At 39.1% G+C, this 19,775-nt stretch overlaps 1 protein-coding gene across 1 annotated transcript in view; it reads left to right on the forward strand.

The window, feature by feature from the left end:
- LOC111830604 overlaps positions 1–6,429 on the forward strand; it is a 21,520-nt gene extending 15,091 nt beyond the window's left edge. Inside the window, exons 5-9 of the mRNA XM_023783086.1 lie at positions 4,647–4,801; positions 4,921–4,987; positions 5,300–5,818; positions 6,025–6,135; positions 6,404–6,429. Of these exons, the coding sequence (XP_023638854.1) occupies positions 4,647–4,801; positions 4,921–4,987; positions 5,300–5,818; positions 6,025–6,135; positions 6,404–6,429 (878 nt within the window). The remainder of the gene's footprint in view (positions 1–4,646; positions 4,802–4,920; positions 4,988–5,299; positions 5,819–6,024; positions 6,136–6,403) is intronic.
- The last annotated feature ends 13,346 nt before the right edge of the window (positions 6,430–19,775 follow it).

A 19,775-nucleotide genomic window follows, 5' to 3' on the forward strand; every position in this document is an offset into this window, starting at 1 on the left:
TATACTTATGTTCTATGCCTACACAGTTGATTAAATATATAATGTAAAAGAGCTGTTATTGATTTTTGTTAATTGTATTATAATATATTTAATCTCTACATTATTATAACCAGTGCTAATGTTAACATTCAAGTGTCCCTTTAAATTAAAGTTTTAGTCATTAGTCAACCTTGAAAAGTAAATAACTCAGCTGTGACGTATTATTCTAAATTCAGACACAAAACTATGAATTATTTTGTTTGGAAAATTTGAATTCAAATTTTGAATTATTTTGAATATATTTTTAAAACATAATACTCTATGACTTTATTATGCATATGCGTGTGAATATGTGTACGTAATTATTGTTGATCTTTCCCAAAAACCACTTTTTGTAATCTCGAGAATGTATATCACAACTCATCCGCAATGTAGCATAACTCAGCCGCAATGTAGCATAACTCAGCCGTGATGTATTATTCTATATTTAGACAAAAAAACTTTAAATTATTTTGAATATTTTGTTTATAAAATTTGAATTCACATTTTGAATTATTTTGAATAATTTTTTTAAAACATAATACTCTATGACTTTATTATGCGTGTGCGTGTGAATATGTGTACGTAATTATTGTTGGTCTTTCCCGAAAAACACGTTTTGTAATCTCGAGAAAGTATATCATAACTCAGCCGTAATGTATCATAACTCAGTCGTAATGTACCATAACTCAGCTGTAATGTAGCATAACTAAGCCACAATGCGGCATAACTTAGACAAAAAGTTGAAAACGACGTTTCATGGTCCCTTTTGTTTTTTCGTCGGAAAACGAAAAGTCTCAAGCCGAGTTGAAACGAAAGGCGATTGCAATGACGATGAGAGAGAGATAGAGACTCGTCGGTATGAGTCGAAGCGGACGAAAGAGATGAGAGAGAGAGAGGCGGCGAGAATTAGGGTTCTTCGCCGGAATCGCCGAGGTAGAGATATTTTTTCCTGTACGTGAACAATTACAAAAAAAAAACCACAACTCAGCCGTAACTTACAATAAGTCATAATATAACTCAGCCGTAATGTACGATAACTCAGCCGCAATGTGTCATAACTCAACCGTAAACGACGTTTCGTATTTCCCTGTTTTTTTGTCGTAAAACGAAAAGTCTCCACCCAAGTTGAGAAGAAATGCGACAGCAATGACGACGAGAAAGAGAGAGACACACCGATTATAGGATAATCGGCCAGAAGAGACAAGAAAGATAAGCAGCGAGAGTTAGGGTTCTTCGTCGGCTTCGAGAGAGAAAAAAACAGTTTTTTTCTTATTCTTTTTAGTCTTCTGCCTTTTCCTTGGCCTATTCCGATCTGACATAGACACCTTTTTGCAACAAATGAAACAAAATCCGAGAATGGGATATGAGATTTCGATATAGTGGCAAAATAACAAGACAGTAATGAGATTACGAGTTAGTGCCATAAGTTTACCGTTCACTCTCTTCGTCTTCATTATTGTCATCTTCAAAGCAACTCTCACCATGAACAGAACCTCATGTGAGGACCAAGAACTCTTTTCTTTCCTTAGAACATAGGAATGATGACAAGAGAGAGACTCGTTGAGAATCGAAGCGGCCAAAAGAGACGAGAGAGAGAGAAGCGGCGAGAATTAGGGTTCTTCGCCGGAATCGCCGAGGTAGAAATATTTTTTCATGTGTGTGAAAAATTACAAAAAAAACCACAACTCAGCCGCAATGTGTCATAACTGAGCCGTAATGTACCATAACTCAGCCGTAAACGACGTTTCGTATTTCCCTGTTATTTTTGTCAGAAAACGAAAAGTCTCCATCTAAGTTGAGAAGAAATGCGACAACAATAACGACGAGAAAGAGAGAGACACACTGATAATAGGATAAGCGGCCGGAAGAAACGAGAAAGAAAAGCGGCGAGAGATTACAATTCATAGTGATACTTCCATGGAAAATATACCTTTGATCAATGAAGAGAATGTGGTTTACAAAAAAAAAAAAAAAAAAAAATCAATGAAGAGAATGCACTTGATGAGGTATTAGAACTTCTGATGCTGAGTTGGAAAAATTTGAGGAATATATCAATTCAGCATCATTATCTGAATATTCATCTGATTTTGATTAGTGAAATGCAAACTTTTTATTTTCTAATAATTTATTGGATGTAATAAAGTGTATGTTAGAATCAGATTTTCTGTGTATTGTTTTGTAATATATGAAGTATTAAATTCACTTGAAAAAAACATTTGTCCATTAAATTCAAATTTTTTTTTTGAACTTAACAAAGAAATAACCACATCTTAATTATTTTTTTAATTTAAGATACCATTGACTTTTATATGATATGTCTCGTGATTATAATTTGTTTTAAAAATGATTTAGCCCATTTGTTTATTTTGTTAGGGCATCCTTAGTGGCAAGCTCTTAGACTTAAATTTCTTAAAAGAATATCTTATATAAGATATCAGTTATATAAAAATATCTTATATTCTCTTAAGAAAATTTATGTCTAAGAGCTTGCTATTAATGATGGTCTTAAGTCCCTAATGGGCTAGTGTACCAACGATTTAGCCCAAATTTTAATTGTTTAAAGCCACTAATTTTGTATAACCCGAATCACCTTCATCGAGACTCTTCAGTTTTTTCTTCTTCTCCGTGACAATTTGTTGTTCTTCTTCTCTTAAACCCCTAGACAGTCTTTAGTTGCCTCTTTGCCTATCCATTCTTCTAGCTGTATCACCGTTGACTCATAGCCAGAAAACATTTTCCTTGCTGCCGCTTGCTTGTCAAAGTTTCACTGCTAACTTTTCCACCATGACCAATACATCAACTCCACTGCCGGTTTGTTTTTATATCTTCAGAACTCAATCAACCCTTTTTACGTCTTCCATAGTTGGAAGACTCCATTATTCATTTTCCTCTTCGTTAAACATAAAATCTATATTATTAAAGAAGTAGTCGAAAGTGCTCACATTCAATCTCACAAAAATATTAATAAGTTACCCTTAATGAAAAATACCCTAATTGTAATCTTTTCCTTAATCTTTAATTAATAATAAAAAATCAGCTCTTTGCAAGACAAAATCGAAAATTTAGCTGAGACCGGGTTAGCGTTTTACCCTTAATGAAAAAATACCCCTGACTTAAAAGTTTTGGTTAGCTCTTATTTAATCAAAACCTAACAATAAAATAAAAACTTTTAACCTAAAATCGGAACTTCTATAACTAAAACCGAAAATTTCATTAAACAACGACATACAATGTTTTAAATTTCGGGTTTAGAGGAAACAGACTTACGTAAAAAAGCCCGTTAAAAAAACACCTCCTAAGTTGAAACCCTAAAACAAAGTGTCGTTTACTTCTATAAATACTAGGGTTTCTATGCTCTCTCCACAACTAAAAAAAAGGTCAATCTTTAGTTTTCTATCATGTTCGTAGAATTATGTTTTGGTACTTATCTTTGTTCTTCCTTTTTGTGTAGTGGTTGTTTGGAAGGCAATGTCAAAGAATACTGCAGTTTTGTCTATGGTTACATCACCTTTTGGATTAGGTATATTATGTTTTGTTTAAATTTTAGATTGATTATTCAGTAAAATTTCTTATTTAGTTTTTATATTGTTATTTTGTTGTAGAGGATGTTAGAGAAGATGTTACATTGCTATATACAAATTCAAGATCTAAATTCCAAAGTTGGATGGAAATCAATTCAATAGATGTTGATCCAAGGAAGTACAAATATGAAGAATTTTCAAGAGGCTTTGTTTGGCGTACTCAAGATAATCAGTGGAAGCAAAGGTCCCAAAAAAAAAGAAAAAAAACCTAGAATTCATTCGGATTTGTTGATCCTTATAATTGTATTTTTATGTTTTATGATGCATCTTCAATTTTTCGGTAAAAATAATGTTGAGCTGTTTTTTTACCTATTAGCGTCTAAAATTTCAAGTTTAATAAAATTTGGTTTCTATATTACTAATTAAATTAAATCTGAAGCATAGTATATTATTAAAGGAGTAGTCGAAAGTGCTCACATTCAATCTCACAAAAATATTTCTAAGTTACCCTTAATGAAAAATACCACTAATTGTAATCTTTTCCTTAATCCTTAATTAACTAAAAAAAAAATCTTTGCAAGACAAAATCGAAAATTTAGCTGAGACCGGGTTACCGTTTTATCCTTAATGAAAAAATACCCCTGACTTAAAAGTTTTGGTGAGCTCTTATTTCATCAAAACCTAACAATTAGTAGTTCAATATAGAAAAATTCACAATAATACGTATTACATATACTATATGTTTGCTTATTTATTTATACACAGTTTGAAATTATCTTAATCGTTTTTAAAAAGTTTAAACTAAGATAAATATAAATTTTACATATTTATAATAATAAATATAGGACGAGCAGATTATAAAAAAATAAAAGATTTATATAAGTTAAAGATAAATGTCCATATTAATAAAGGACATTATTCATAACGATAATTATATATAACGAGTATATGTGTATATATATTTGACCATTCATTGTCCAAACTTTCATACTTCGGACGATTTACTAAAGTTAGATTTTAGTTTCATTACTCAAATTTTTAATAAAAAAATTCTTTTGTTCATAGTTTCAATAGCTAAACTAATTTGTTTCTATGGTTATTCAGGATTCATTATGGTGAAGAATCATCCTGTTGGTGGTGTGTCACGTTTGAATCCTTCGAAATATGACTTGAAAATTCAGGTGAAAGTGTTATGCTTATGGGAGGAGAATTGTTTAAAACTTGGACCAAGTTTGAAGATGGTGTTAGTTGGTATTCAGGTTTGATTATTTTCTAAATAACATGCGTTTTTAAAAATTATTTTGAATAAAACTAAGAAATCTTAAATATTACGATTACATACTATAATCTTTCTTAACCAGTATATCAACTTTTGTAGGGTGAAAAGGTCCATTGTTCCTTCTGTGGTATTCTATATGATAGATTTATTTCCAAGTATGTTGTTGGTGATTAGTTTGAAATCGAGAATTTCAAAGTCGTGGATCAATATGGGTGTTGCAAACTACTACTCATCGATACAAAGTTATTATTTTGTGTCAAACCATGATTAAGAAAGCTTTGATTGTTGGAGGTGGAGAGTATTTTGATTTTTTCGATTAAAAACATATATTTGATGGTTCTCATTGTGATGATTATTTGGTCGGTAAGTTATTTCAACATTATGTTTTAAGATTAACTAAGACTATGATTTGTGTCTGCTTCCTATATTATTTTACATTAGGATTTGCATTCAGACTGATTACTTTTTATTTTTGTAGATATCATTGGAGAGGTTATACACGTAGGAAAGTTTGATACTTGGGACCATTTAGAGAACGACAATGAACAGAAAAATAACGTTCAAGCTGAGTCTAAATCAAGCTCCGTTTATATTCGTCATCTCTTTAAGTTTATTTGCCGAGATGAACTGTCTGACAAGAGATGCACTTCAAACGACGATAGTATTCACAGTGATGATATTGATGACGAAGAAGATGCAATGGATGAGGACTATGAGCAAGCTGAAAAAGCAGATGATGAAGAAGATGAAGGTTTTTATGAGATAATGGATACGAAAGACGACGAATATGAGAGTGATGGATACGGCGACAGTAGTAATAGTGAAGAAGAAGATCATGAAAACGATGAAACTGAAACTGAAACTGAAGGAAATGATGATAGTGATAGCGACGAAAAAAATCTTGGTTATGATGATACACAAGAAGAAACAGATGATGAGGAGGAATATAATGCAAGTGAATCTAATGAATATGATGACCAAGAAGAAGAGGATATTGGTAATCAAAATGTCGACGAAGAGGCCGATGACAAAAAAAAATATTCAATACACCATAAGATTTCTTTTGATCTTCGAAACACTTGGTATTTTTTTCTAACTATGCAAATATTTATTATAGTTCATTTTCATTACAAATATATTTGGTATGATTATACATACCTAATGTTTATTCTTGCTCTTGCCAATATAGTGGAGTAATTTTAGGATGTGAGTTGACTGGATCATCGGCCGTTAACTTCTTTAAGGCCTACAAAGCTTTACAAAACCAATGTCTGATTGGTGTGATTCGATGGGGAGTGGTAGACGTTTTCCAAGGTACATGTTCATGAGATTATTCTTTAGCTAACATGTTTTATCAAAGATAGTTTTGTATATTTGTTATTTAATATATTAAAAGATTGTTATTCTTATTATAGGAAAAAGAACTGTGTATAACACCATTTGTACCCAAATAAGACGCAATCCAAAAATTTGCGAGATCGACAACTTCGTAGCAATTTAAGTTTATTTACATCTACAAATATTATAGGTAACCTTTGTTATGTGAGTGATATAGCTTTGTTTTCATATCTTATTTTCTTAGGAATCCAAGGAGGTCTACCCGCATAAGTAGACAACATCTATGATTAAGAGAATCGCTATATTTATTTTCCATTTTTTCATAACATCTATGAATAAAATTTTATTTTATGTTCATAGTTTATATTTTTTAACAAAATAGTCTCGATTAAACGAGTAGTCAAAAGGCTCACGTTCGCTCTCAGAAAAAAATAACTAAGTTACCCTTAATGGAAAAATACCTCTAGGTTATAATTTTTTTCTTAATCCTTATTTAATTAAAAAACAATTAAAATCGAGTGTTTTGAAGACAAAATCGAAGATTTAGCGCAGCCCGGATTACCATTTTACCATTAATGAAAATTACCACTGGCTTAAAAATTTTGGTTAGTTCTTATTTAATCAAAACCTAACGATAAAAATTAGAAATATCTAACCTAAAATTTGAATTTTATAAATAAAGCCGGAATTTTTTTTTAAATGACATATAATGTTTCAAATTTAGGGTTTAGAGGAAATGGGCATATGTCAAAAATTCCGCTTAAAAAATACCTACTAAGTTGAAACCCTAGAAAAAAAGTGGCGTTTACTACTATAAATACTAGGGTTTCTATGCTCTCACTCTATAAATTGTAATATTTCCAATAAATCTACATATAAGAGAAGCCGATTAAACCAGGATGTACCTAAACCGACATTAATTAAACCTCCGTTGGTTCAATTAACAAATCGACCAGCTTAGTATATCAACCGGAGTTAAACCGACTCCACTCCTATTCTTATACAAACTCAAGTCTTATATTATTTTCCAGAACACGGGCGTTACAATTCTCTCCCACTAAGATGGATTCGTCCCCGAATCCTCCATCACCATCCATCAGTATAGGACGTGCAACCATCATCATAGCCCACACTCCTACTACTGACCCATCCGAGAGCTTTAAGGAATTAATATACTCACGTTCCATAACCTATTTGCTCATACTTGATCACTTCCCCGTCCACATGTCTCAACCTATGAATCATACCGGCTCGTCATCAGGCCTCAACCTTTTGACTTCGCTATCCAGGAAGTCTCACTACTCCCCTCGCTCTTAGGTCACAACCTTCAAGTCATATCAGCTCGCTATCAGGCCCACAACTTTCAAGCTACAGTATCCAGGGAGTCACCCTTGCTCTCGGGTCATCACCCTAAAGCGTGCTCTAGAATTATCATCCGAGGCAATCACATATCATCCGAGCAAATAAGTCTAAACGCCCTCGAGCATAACTCTAGATTAGATATAACTCCAAGAAATACTCATTTTATTAAACTGCAAAGTCATAATCGTTACAACCAAACAAAAATTCAAAGGTGTTACATCCAAAACCAAAACTCAACTCTAACATGGAGAAGAAACAAAAACAGAAGGTCTAAACCGCGAACTGTTTGTCAAACCACTTTTGGAGCCTTGCCTTCATCTTGGCCTCTAGCTCCCAAGTCTCCTCCAAGACTCCATCACATTTCCACTGGACTCTCATCAAAGGAATCTCCTTACACCAAAGTTCCTTTATCCGCCTCTTGAGAACCGTCACCGATCTCGCCTATAGAGTCATGTTGGGCTGAAGATCCGCAGGAATCTTCGCCAACACCTCATCATCCTTATGCAAACACTTCTTCAGCATCGACACATGAAAGACCTTGTGAAATGCCTGCCTAACCGCAAGCAACTCTAACTGATACGCCACCCGTCCCACCTGCTCCATATCTTGAAATGACCCATATACCTCAGACTCAGCTTAGTCTCAATAAGGGATCTGTTAGGACTATGCAACATCGCTATCTTGAGATACACTCTATCTCCCACCTCAAAATCAAACTCCTTGCGCCACTTATCAGCATAACTCTTCTGCCGATCCTAGAGGTGTACGACATGGCCTCCAATACAACGCCTCATAAGTAGCCATCCCAATACTCACCTGGTAGCTATTGTTGTAAGCAAATCGACCAATTCCAAGTGAATCACCCAATGACCATCCCAATCCACTACACACATCCTCAATAAATCCTCGAGTGTCTAAATAATCTTCTCAGATTGAACATATGTCTGAGGATGATACAATGTACTCAAATGCATATTCGTGCCCATCTCCTTCTGTTTCACTATCTCATGTACATACTTTTTAGCCAAAACTTTCGCTCCGTCGATTTTCTTAATGGCTAGGAAATTTGTACACTTAGTCGTCTGGTATAGAATGGCCCAAATAGCATCTTTTAAATAGAGAAACCAGCAATCGTACCACGAAATCCATCGTGACTATATCCCACTTCCACTCCGGAATGGGGAAACTCTACAACAAACCGCCCGGTATTTGATGCGTTGCATTCACTAACTGGCACTCTACGACCCTGTTAGCAACATCCTTCTTCATCTCGACCCAATGATAATACCGCTTGAGGCTCCGGTACATATAGTAACTCCAGATTAATCGAAATCATATTAGCATGAGCCTAATTTAAACTATTATGCCTTAAACTCTCAAGAATTGTCCATCTCGCTAAGATCTGATACTTTGACTCTATATCATTTGATGCAATAATCAGATGCTCATCCTTCTCTTGAGCAACTCGAGCATTGGCCATAAGATCCGCCTGGTTTGCTGCCTTTAACCCTAATGTGTGTTCTGAAACACCCCAAAGCACTAATTTCACTCACAAAGGTCTCCATATTCTACTCTTGAGCTAAATTTGCATGCTTCCTACTCTAGGCAACTACAACCAAGTTAGCCTTACTAGGATGGTAAGCCATCTCCATATCATAGTCCGCCACTATTTCCATCCAACGTCTCTGCCTCTGATTCAATTTCAGTTAAGTGAAGATGTACTACACTCTCCGATGATCCATCATCCCCTAGACTTTCCCGCCGTAACGATAAGATCTCCAAATCTTCAAGGCAAGACCACCACAACCATCTCCAAGTCATGGGTAGGATAAATGCCATCATGCTTCCTCAACTTCCTCGAAGCATAGGCTATCGCCTTACCCTGCTGCATCAACACCACATATTGTTCACCCAACTTGGTAACACCAACATTGGAGTAGTGGTTAACATGACCTTCGGGTCTGCGACACTCCGCTCACACTCTTGTGACTACACAAAACGAACATCCTTCCCTATTAACTTAGTCATCGCTTGAGCCATACTTGCGAAACCCTTCACGAACTTCCAGTAATAACCGGCTAACCCGAGAAAATTCTGGATATCGGTAGCATTCGTCGGTCTCAGACCCAACTTTGTCCTTCCAGAAAATGCACCTGCTCAAAGATTCTGCTCCCGCACCTCTTCCAACATGGTCTGCAAATGAACCTCGTGCTCATCAGCAATCTTCGAATACACCAAAATATCGTTGATGAGGATGATCATGAACTCGTACGGATACACCTGAAACACACTATTAATCAATTTCATGAACGTCGCTAGTGCATTCATCAATCTGAATAGCATGACCACAACCTTGTAGTGTCCATTCCTCATCCGAAACACCATTTTTCAAACATCCACCTAATCTATCGGGATCTGATAATAACCCGACATCAAGTCATTCTTGGAGAACGAAGTAGCCCCCTCAATTTATCTAACAACTCATCAATCCACGGCACAAGGTACTAATTCTTCACAGTGACCGGTTTAACCCTCGGTAGTCGGTATACAACCAAAACTACCGTCCTTCTTCTTCACAGACAACACCGATGCTCCCAACGGTGAAGTACTTGCCTGGATAAAACCCTTATCCAACAACTCTTCCATGTGCATCTTCATCTCTGCGGTCTCTGCTGGAGCCATCTGGTAGGGTACCTTAGACAACGACATCTTCCCCGATTCCAACTCAATCGAAAAACTTGTGAACGAATCTAATCTGCTTGACCCCCACATGTCCAACTGTCTCCTGTGTATTACTGAACCAGCAACTATGCTAGCAAATTCTCTAGACGATCATCTCGACCTTGATCTCTACCTGCTGGAACAACCCCAACCGGATTCCCAGCCAAATCAGCACCCCTCCGGCCAAACCTAAACCCCTCGGCTCTCACACTAGCCTCACCCAGCGGTCCCTTCTTATACGTCTGCGATACACAAAAAAATTCTACTATGGTACTCTAGCCCATGCTCTCGTCGCACCCGGAGGCTCTACCCCGCCCCTACCGCGACCACGCACACGAACTTGACCACAACCACTACCTCGAAACCTGCGGATTGAGTTTGTTGTGTGATTCAACAACCTTCATTTGTCCATTTATCGAGTGAGGCGATTATCCCACCGATTTAGCGAGTCAATCTCCTAAACTATCCCATGTACCACCCCTTGAATCACGAGAAAGCGCTTCTGGCCAACTCGTGAATTCCACCTTCCGCAAGCTAAGCTTGGAATCTCTTGATCATTAAATGATCTAAAGTTTGGAGTGATTCCAATCTTGTATCACGACTGCTTAATTTTTTTCAATTCCTCGGACTCAAGATGGTTTGCCAAGTCGTTCAAATAATGCAATTGGAAGTACTTGCGAACCCTTTCGCCGTCAGTACTCGAACACCAATCACTTCAATATCTCGACGTTCCTCACCCTTCTCTGTCGCTTGCAAACAAACAAAGAACCCCAGGAAAAAAATATACGTTTCTTGATAATACCAATGAAATTATTTCACTCCTCAAACACCATGAATTGACGCCATAATCGAGACTGTTTCAAATTCGTAATGATGACTCGTAACCAACACAATACACGCTACCATGCTACACCGATAGGGTAGATATAGTCAATTTACCCTTCTTCTATATCGATTTATTTACGAAAATAGTCCCACTCCTTTGACTTAATTATTATCAAGTCCTTTGTCATAGATAACAAATACTCTACTTTTAACACATAGGTGTTACATAGATATGTTATACGATATATGTAATTAAAATAAAGGAAAAACTCATTTGACCTTAATTAAGGGTTTAATTACCTATATAACTCAAACAATATTATAGTTATTTGAGCTCTTTTATGCACAAAATGCCCTTAATCTCTTTGATAGGAAAAAATTAAAATACCAAAATACCCTTAATCTCTTTTTATGCAAAATTTTGGATTTTTATTTTAGTTTTAAAGAAATTTGCCGTTCAGTTGCCGCAGATTTGTTATTTGGTGGCAGATTTTTTTTTCGTCACAGAGTTTTTAGGACATACTTATTTTATCCCACATAGTTCTTGTTTTAGGTTACCGCAAATTTAATTTTAACTACAGATTTGTTTTCCATGACAGACTTATTGTCGACGTAACGACAGACTTTCTGATTATACAACAGCTTTTGTTTTAACAGTGGCTACAGGTTTTCTTAAGACACAATAAATCTGTCATAACATGCCCGATCTGTTGACCAAAAAATAATTAGTAGATTGACTTATAGTGATAACAGATTTGTTTTTAATTATGACAGACTGTTTTTTAATCAAAAAATTGTGGAATGATAGCAGATTTTTTTTTTAATAAAAAATAAATTGCTAGATTGACCTATTATGAGTATATTATTGTTTCATGTGATGAGAGATTTCTTTTACATTATGAAAGATTTTTCTTTTAAAAATTAAATATGCTATTTGATAACAGATTTATTAAGACAAGAAAATGTTGCTAAAATGACTTTTAGTGTACATACAGATTTGTTGTATGATGTGACATATTTTATTTACATTATGAATTCTTTGTTTTGAAAATCACATAGTGACAGATTGGTAGTTTTTTGTTTGTTTTTCAACATCATATTAAAAGATTAACTCAAACGAGCCAATCTGACGGAACATTGTTTACAAATTTGATGGCTTGCGAACTGACACAAGCGTTGCGTGCCAAAAGGTCCGCTTATACATTTGCATTTCTTGTAATAAGAGACAATGAAAAAGATAAGGATTCTACCCTACTAGCTTTTATGTCTTTCAAATACGTAAAAAAAGTCTGCCATTCACCAGGAGAAGACACCATCTTCACCAAGTCTGAACAGTAAGTGTAAAACTTGACCTAATTGAAATTATGCCCAATCATACATCTCATTGCCCAGACAAGAGCATCTACTTCCGTGTGGAGAGAAGATAGACTTTGTCTTGTAGTTTGGGCCCCCATAGCTAGTGGCGCATTCCGAGGTTGCTGGAAAAACCATCCTAATCCTGCATTCTAGTCTGCAGACTTCCATGATCCATCTAGGTAGCATCTATACCCTGCCACCAAAGGGTATAATTCACCTACTGGTCCATTAGTCCTACTAATTGTAATTGTTTCCTGACCCGTTTCCACAATTTGCACCTGGTTCCAGGCCATAGCCTCATCCTTTGCTAACCTATCCGACATTCATCCACATTGTCGAAAACTTTACATTTCTGGCTTTCCAGATATACCACAACATCCAGGGAAAACTAGCATCCCCAACTACAAGATTGTCAAACCCAAACAACTATGCCATATTTTCATATACCGAATATGAAGGAAAAGCCATAGGACCCGTAGGTATATTAGCCAGAGCCCACGATTGTCGAGCCGGAGGACAATCAAAGATTCAATGATTCACTGTCTCCATCTGGTTACCGCACCGTGCAGAACTGGGATCAATATTGATTCCCCGCCTCTGTAAATTAGCAAACACCGATATATACCCTGATAAACACTGCCACATAAAATGTTTAATTTTAGGTGGACAGTTCACTTTTCAAACCCTAGCAAATAATGGTGAAAGCTCCAGGCCACAAACTTCAGATTTTGATTGATGAGATACCACCATTCTTGTTGCAATTTACCCCGACTTAACAGTATATTTTCCATTCTTTGTAAAATTCCACCCAAAAGAATACGCCATTAGATTACTACCAAAAGGGATTGCATTAATTAAGGAGATCTCCGACGAATCAAAATGTTCTCTAAGTAAGTCCATGCGCTACATGTTCCTTTCATGATCAATCAAATTTTGTTATCTGTACAGATGGGTCCATAACCGACCCATTTCTTGAAGCTGGTCTCGGGAATTGAGCGGGAATCCAATGATCAGTCCATATAGGAATAGAATCTCCTAATCCGACTCTTTTAATAAGTCCTTTATTCACCAGAGATCTAGCTGAAATAATGCTCCTCCAACCATACATTGGGGTGTAAGTTCGAATCTGCTCCATTAGATTCGAATTCCGATAATATCGACTTTTGAAAACCTTTACAAAAAGAGAGTTTGAAAACCTTTAAAATCCTGAACTCCCGAAATCCTAAACCACCCAACTGCTTACTATCACATAATTTCGCCCAAGCCCACCAATGCATACCTTTATTGACCATGTTCCCCCCCCCCCCATGTTTTTGATTCCAAGAACCTCCTGAACCTCCAATTTGGTAGCCTCATCTACCTTATGTCCAAATTGTATTGACGACTTTGCAAAATTAATCTGTTGGCCTGAAACCGAGTCATACCTCTCAAGAATATCCAATATAACCGCACATTGCTCCCTATTAGACTTACAGAAGAAGAAACTGTCATCAACATATAATAGATGAGAAATGGGCTGGCACTTATTTGCCACCTTAATCCCAGAAATCTCTTTTGCACCTTCCGCTCTCCTAATATTTGCAATTAACACCTCTTCACAAAGAATAGAAATATATGGCGATAATGGGTCCCCCTGCCTTAAACCTCTACCTGGAATGATAGAGCCCTGGGGTTGCCCATTCACCAAAACCCGATATTCAACCGAAGACATACAATACATAATACATGCAATCCATTTCTCGAAAAACCAAACTTTCGAAGTAATCTCTCTACGAATTCCCATTCCACTCTGTCATACGCCTTGCTCATATCCGTCTTAATTGCCATAAACTTACTCTTACACGCCTGGTTCGTCCGAAGCCCATGAAACATCTCTTGAGCTATCAAAATATTATCTGAAATCAACCGGCCTGTAACAAAGGCTGATTGTGTTTCAGAGATTAGTATCGGGAGTACCTTTTTAAACGCTTACATAGAATCTTTGATATTACTTTATAACCGACATTCCATAAATTAATTGGCCTGACTTCTGCCACGACCCTTTGACGTTTCCATAATCGAACCCAGAACCCACTCAGAGATGAATCCCAATCCAATCCGATCTCCCATCCCTCTCCCACAATCTCTAACCAATACCCACAAATCCACCATCACGGATCTCCCTTTCCGAATTTTCGACCAACCATAACCAGACACACCCAACATAGACGAAGAAGAAACCGCTGTTGGACCATGGAAGAGCCATCCGCTACTTCGCAAAGCAAGTCACCGCCGGCGCCATTTTAGAGAGAAAATAGGGTTTTTTCCATATATAAAACTTAGAGATGCAGATTGGTTTTTTTTGTCAAATTATTTTGAGAATTCTTTTAGATACACTAAAATAAGTATTTCATTTTACAAAAAAAAAAAATTAAGAGTTTTATTTTCCAAAAATACCAATAAAATATACTCCATCCATTCCTAAAAGATGATTTTTCTAGGAATAAAAAGTTGTTTCAAAAAGATTATTTTTCTAGGTTATTGTTGAACCAAGGGTTCACACAATTAATTTATTAAGGAAAGGAGAATAAATTCACTTTGAACAATCTCTCAAGAACTCGAATTGAAACGGATTAAAAGGATTCACTTGACCTAGAAATGAACGATTTAGGGTTTGCTCAAGAACAAGTGAGGAACTAGGGTTTTTGTTATTAAATGATCGATGCCCTAGAATAGAGACATCTTCTCTATTTATACAAGGGATTTAGGGTTACAATAAATGCTCCTCTTCCTTAGATTTTCGGAAGATATTGTCATAAATATTCGATTAGGGTTTGCGAAACCCTAATGATCCGAGGTCGTCTATTACATTTTAGGAATGAAGCACCCTTTGCAATAATTAGACAATAAACCGGGATTCCCCGATTTATTGGTTTAATTCGATTCCGTCTTGGTTTAGGCCGGTATGTCGTTGGTGCTAATTCCTACACCAACAATAAGTCCCCCCCAGTTCGATGGGTCGAATGTTCATTCGAATTATGGAACTTCTAATTATGCCTGACCTAAGCTAAGAGGGAAACAAATCAAATATATCCGAATCGTCACCTATCTCGGAAACGTTGCCACGCGTCACTCATCTGTGGAGCGGCATATAGGTCGGAAGTCGAAGCGTCGCCTAGGTCATCATTATTTTTTCGTAGGTCTGTCTCCCGCTCGCTTCTATAAATACTTGCTCAATGCCTTTCATTTTCCTCATTTCCGCTTTTCTGCTCAAAAGGTAAAATTTCGCTCTGCCCTCTCTCCTCTTTTTCTTTTAACTTATCGCCGCCGACTTTAAATTCTCCGGTCATATTGTATTACTCCGACAATGTCGACATTGCACTCTTCGTCTGATAGTGAGGTCGCACCACTAGTTCGTTCTAACACTCGTTCGATACGCCGTCCTAGCAATGAGGCTTCATCATCTCGCCCCGTTCGGGCTTCCATTCCCGAGCTAACTGAAATTCCGATCCGAGATGGTAGGAATAACGCCGCAACCGCCATGGAAACCGGAGAGTCTTCTAATCCCGTTCGCTCAAGGGGCGAGGATCGCTTTGCCGCACCGGGCGTTTTCTTGAATGATATCCAGCCTACCCTCGACCACAGAGGTCAGATCGGTGGAATTCCGACCTCTAGTACTGTGAGCAGCATCAACGAGATGCTCGACGTTTGCGGTTTGGGGAGATCCGGGGTCAGTATCCTGATTCCGCATGAGACTCAACGCCCGTGGACTCCTCCAAAGGGATACATCTGTCTGTACGAGATGTACTTCACCCGCTGCCGTCTGCGGTTTCCTCTGCCCGAGCTCTTGTCCCAATATACTCATCGCCGTAAACTGGCGATCTCTCAGCTCGCTCCGGCCAGTATTTGTAACATCGTTGGAATACTGACCCTAGCGTCTGAGGTCGGTACAAGGGTTCCCGTCATGTGCTTTGAGGAGATGACGGTATTGAAGAAATCCAGGGTCGCCGGTAACTTCACCGTGAACATGAGGGAGAAACAGAACGTCATTCCCGGAACCTGAGTCAGCAATTTCAAAGGCTGGGAAAAACGTTTCTTTTATGTCCGAGCTGACTACCTCTCACTCGAAAATCCTTTTGTTGGCTTACGCCGACGATGGAATAGTGATCCGGGTACTTAATCTACGTTTTTGTTTTGAATTCCCTTATCGTTCTGACCTGACTTCTCCTCTTTTATGCAGATCGCATCCGAAACTTTTCTACGTTCCCACCGGAGTACTCCGACATTGTGGCAAGCCTGTTTAGCGGGGAGAATCGAGCGTGGGACCAATTTAGCCGAAAGCGAGTTGAATAAGCGATGGGAAGGATCCCGAGAAAGTATCCAAACTTCGCAGAGGAGCTGGCCAAATCATCAGGTACTTCGGTTACCGCCCTCCAGGCTCGGGATGCCGAGCTCGTGGCACCAACAACAACGGCTATGGAGGTCGCCGTAGTTGAATCGGCTTCCGGAGGAGAGGTCGCCCCTACTGATCCTTCGATCGTGGATCTGGAAGACGATGGTGGTGGTGAGGGCGAGGTTCCCGGGCAGGAGGTCGTAACTGCCGAACAAGAGGTTGCTCTGTCTGAAGGAGACACGGCCGGGAGGAAGAAAAAGAAGAAGAGAATCGACAAAGGCAAGGGCGTGGCTCTGGACTCTGGCAACCAGTCGAGCCGTAAGAGGTCGGCCGAAGCAGCTGACTTAGAGTCTTCTGATCCTTTCCGATTAACTCGGAAGGATTCGAAGACAGACAAATTCTGCTTCGACTACTTCGGAGAAAGCTCCGTAGCTGGCGATCGTTATGCCTCGGCAGAATTATGCCGAAATTTAAAGTTTTCTTCGGAAATTCTGCCCGACCTCGACGAGCTGGAGTTCAAGGAGGATTATCTGAATTATACTCGATCCGCGTTGCAGGTTTGTCTATCGCTCCTTTATATCTGTCCTTTATATTTTGTGCATATTCTAACACCGTTTTTGTCTTTTTTCTAGTCGATCGCCTATGGCAACGCTCTCTTCTTCAAATACAAAAAGAGGGTGAAGTCGCGCTCTACGGCGAATCACGCCTTCTTGATGATGGAGAAATGCGCCAAAGAGGCTGAGGACAAAGTGGCCATGCTGCGGAAGCAAGTGGGAGGCTTGGAGGAACAGGCCAAGGTTTAAGAGGGAGTCGTCGCTTCCTTAGAGGATACAATTGCCGGCCTTCGGGCCGAGAATGCGACCCTTGCTGCGGAGAAGGCGAAAGCCGATGGCGACCTTCAGCTCCTTCAGCAATTCTGCGAATCCGAATGCTGGCGACTTCGCCTAGATCGGCAGTCTGTGGTTGAGCGCACGAGGAAGAAGGCCCAAGATCGCCTAGATCGGGTGAAGGCGTTCCTGGCCGAGCAAGAGGTCACTGTTCGTCCGAAGGAAGACCTGCTGAACCAGGATCTTGGGGTCGAGGCTACGATTGACAGGCTTGTCAAAGAGTGCCATGCTCAGATCCCCGAGGAGGAAATCGCCAAGATCAAGGCGAAGAAAGTCGAGTGCAATGAGGTTGCAGACGCGCTTGACTATATCGTCCTCGACTCTGCCGACCTGAACATGTCTCCGGACCAGCTCGGCTACGGTCTTCTTCGGCCTGAGGATCCCGCTCCCAGATCTATCCGAGAGCCACATGGATCGAATGCGGCAGCCTTCCAGGCCGACCTTCGAGCTCCTGACACCAATGATGACCCTCCTTCAGACCCGGGCAATCCTTAAGATGACGTTGAAGTCGTCTAATGCTCTTCTTTTTTTTTTGTTTGACTCTTGAACTTGGATGGGCCGCCGGCCCTTTTGTAATATATTTTCTCTTTTGAATTTCACTTCTTCGGCAGCTTGCTCCTACTTCTTCCAAAAAGCGGAAGTATTAATTTTTTTTTTGTATTTCCCTTATTCGTAAAAGTGGAAATATGCTTCTTTTTTAGCTTGAAATTGGTGATTTTCCTATATAGTCTTGCCCCGACTGCCAGTTTTGCTCCAGTAAAAGGCGGGGGTGATAGGTATAAATAGGCTGCCCGGCCAATGGTTTTTCAAGATATCCTTAGATTAAACTTGCGTCCTCTTTTTCCTCCAACTGGTGTCATGGAGAAATCTGGTTCGACTAAAATCGATGGATAATCTCCGTCCGCCGGTGTTGATATGCCAACTTTCACTGAGAAAGAAGCTCTTGATCGTGGGATGCCCTTGTTCCCGACGTTAAGGGTTCCTAGGACTTTGATGTCGCGAGTTACTCGACAAGAGAAACTCCGGTTAGAGGAGTTCTTCCAGGCTGTGTATGATAAACATACGCAGTACTTTAAACAATTTCTCATTGTTGATGAGATTAGATCGGCCTTCGATCATAAGTTGAAACTGCTAGAATCTCACCCGAGAAACTGGATTCCCTTTGGATTCGGGCGCATAGCTCCGATGCCGACGAGCCTTTACGCCTACTGCGAGCAATGTATGCGGGATGTTGAAGCTAACCGGAATGCACCGCCCATCCTGGGGATCCCGCGATGCCTCGAATTTACACCGTCGGGTGTAAAGGCATTTCTCATAGGCACGTTGGCCAGTAAAGCCGAATCAGACGAGGCCGAGGCGTTTGTTAAGAAGGTATCGGTACCGTTCCGTTTATGCGGATGTTGGCATCCTATTTGCGGGGGATTTAAACAACTGTCTTTTGTTTTTGTAGGTCGGAGGCCTCTATCAAGAACAGTGCAGGGATTTGCAATTCTTTCGTCTGAAGAAAAGAAGGATCGACCTCCGTTTGGACGAGCTGGAAGAAGAAGTCGCGAGTCTAAAATCGAAGAGAAGGAAAGCGATTCTCAGGCTCGACGAGGCGGAGCAGAAGGCTCGGGCGTTGGAGACGGATCCAACCGATTGGGAGCGAACTGGAATGCAGCTGCTTTGGCCAATGCCGAGTCGCCTTCTGCATGACACGCGTCAGGTCGCCGCAACTGGGGCGAAGGGTCCGTTGATCGTGGATTAGGCGATTTATTTTTTTGATTTTATGCCGATGTAATCTTATTCTGTCGCAACACTATTGAACCGTTGCATCCGATTTCAAATAATACTAGCCGTGTTTCCAGGCGTTTTAATTTAAATGGGGATTTCATGACTCGGCGGGACGTCTCCCGGCTTACAAGTTCACGATTGGCCATAGTTAAATATATTTGGAGATATCTCTGGGCTTCGAAGTGAGGAATTTCTTTTCTCGATTAGAGTGTACTTTGTCGGAGGGCGAGATATATCTTTGGACTCGGCTTACCTCCTTTGGTGCCGGTTCGGATATGGGCTGCGAAAGATTGACTTCTCTGGGTCGGCTGACTGTCCCA

Source organism: Capsella rubella, unplaced genomic scaffold, assembly GCF_000375325.1.
Source record: "Capsella rubella cultivar Monte Gargano unplaced genomic scaffold, Caprub1_0 scaffold_5, whole genome shotgun sequence".
In the NCBI taxonomy this organism is placed as follows: Eukaryota; Viridiplantae; Streptophyta; class Magnoliopsida; order Brassicales; family Brassicaceae; genus Capsella; species Capsella rubella.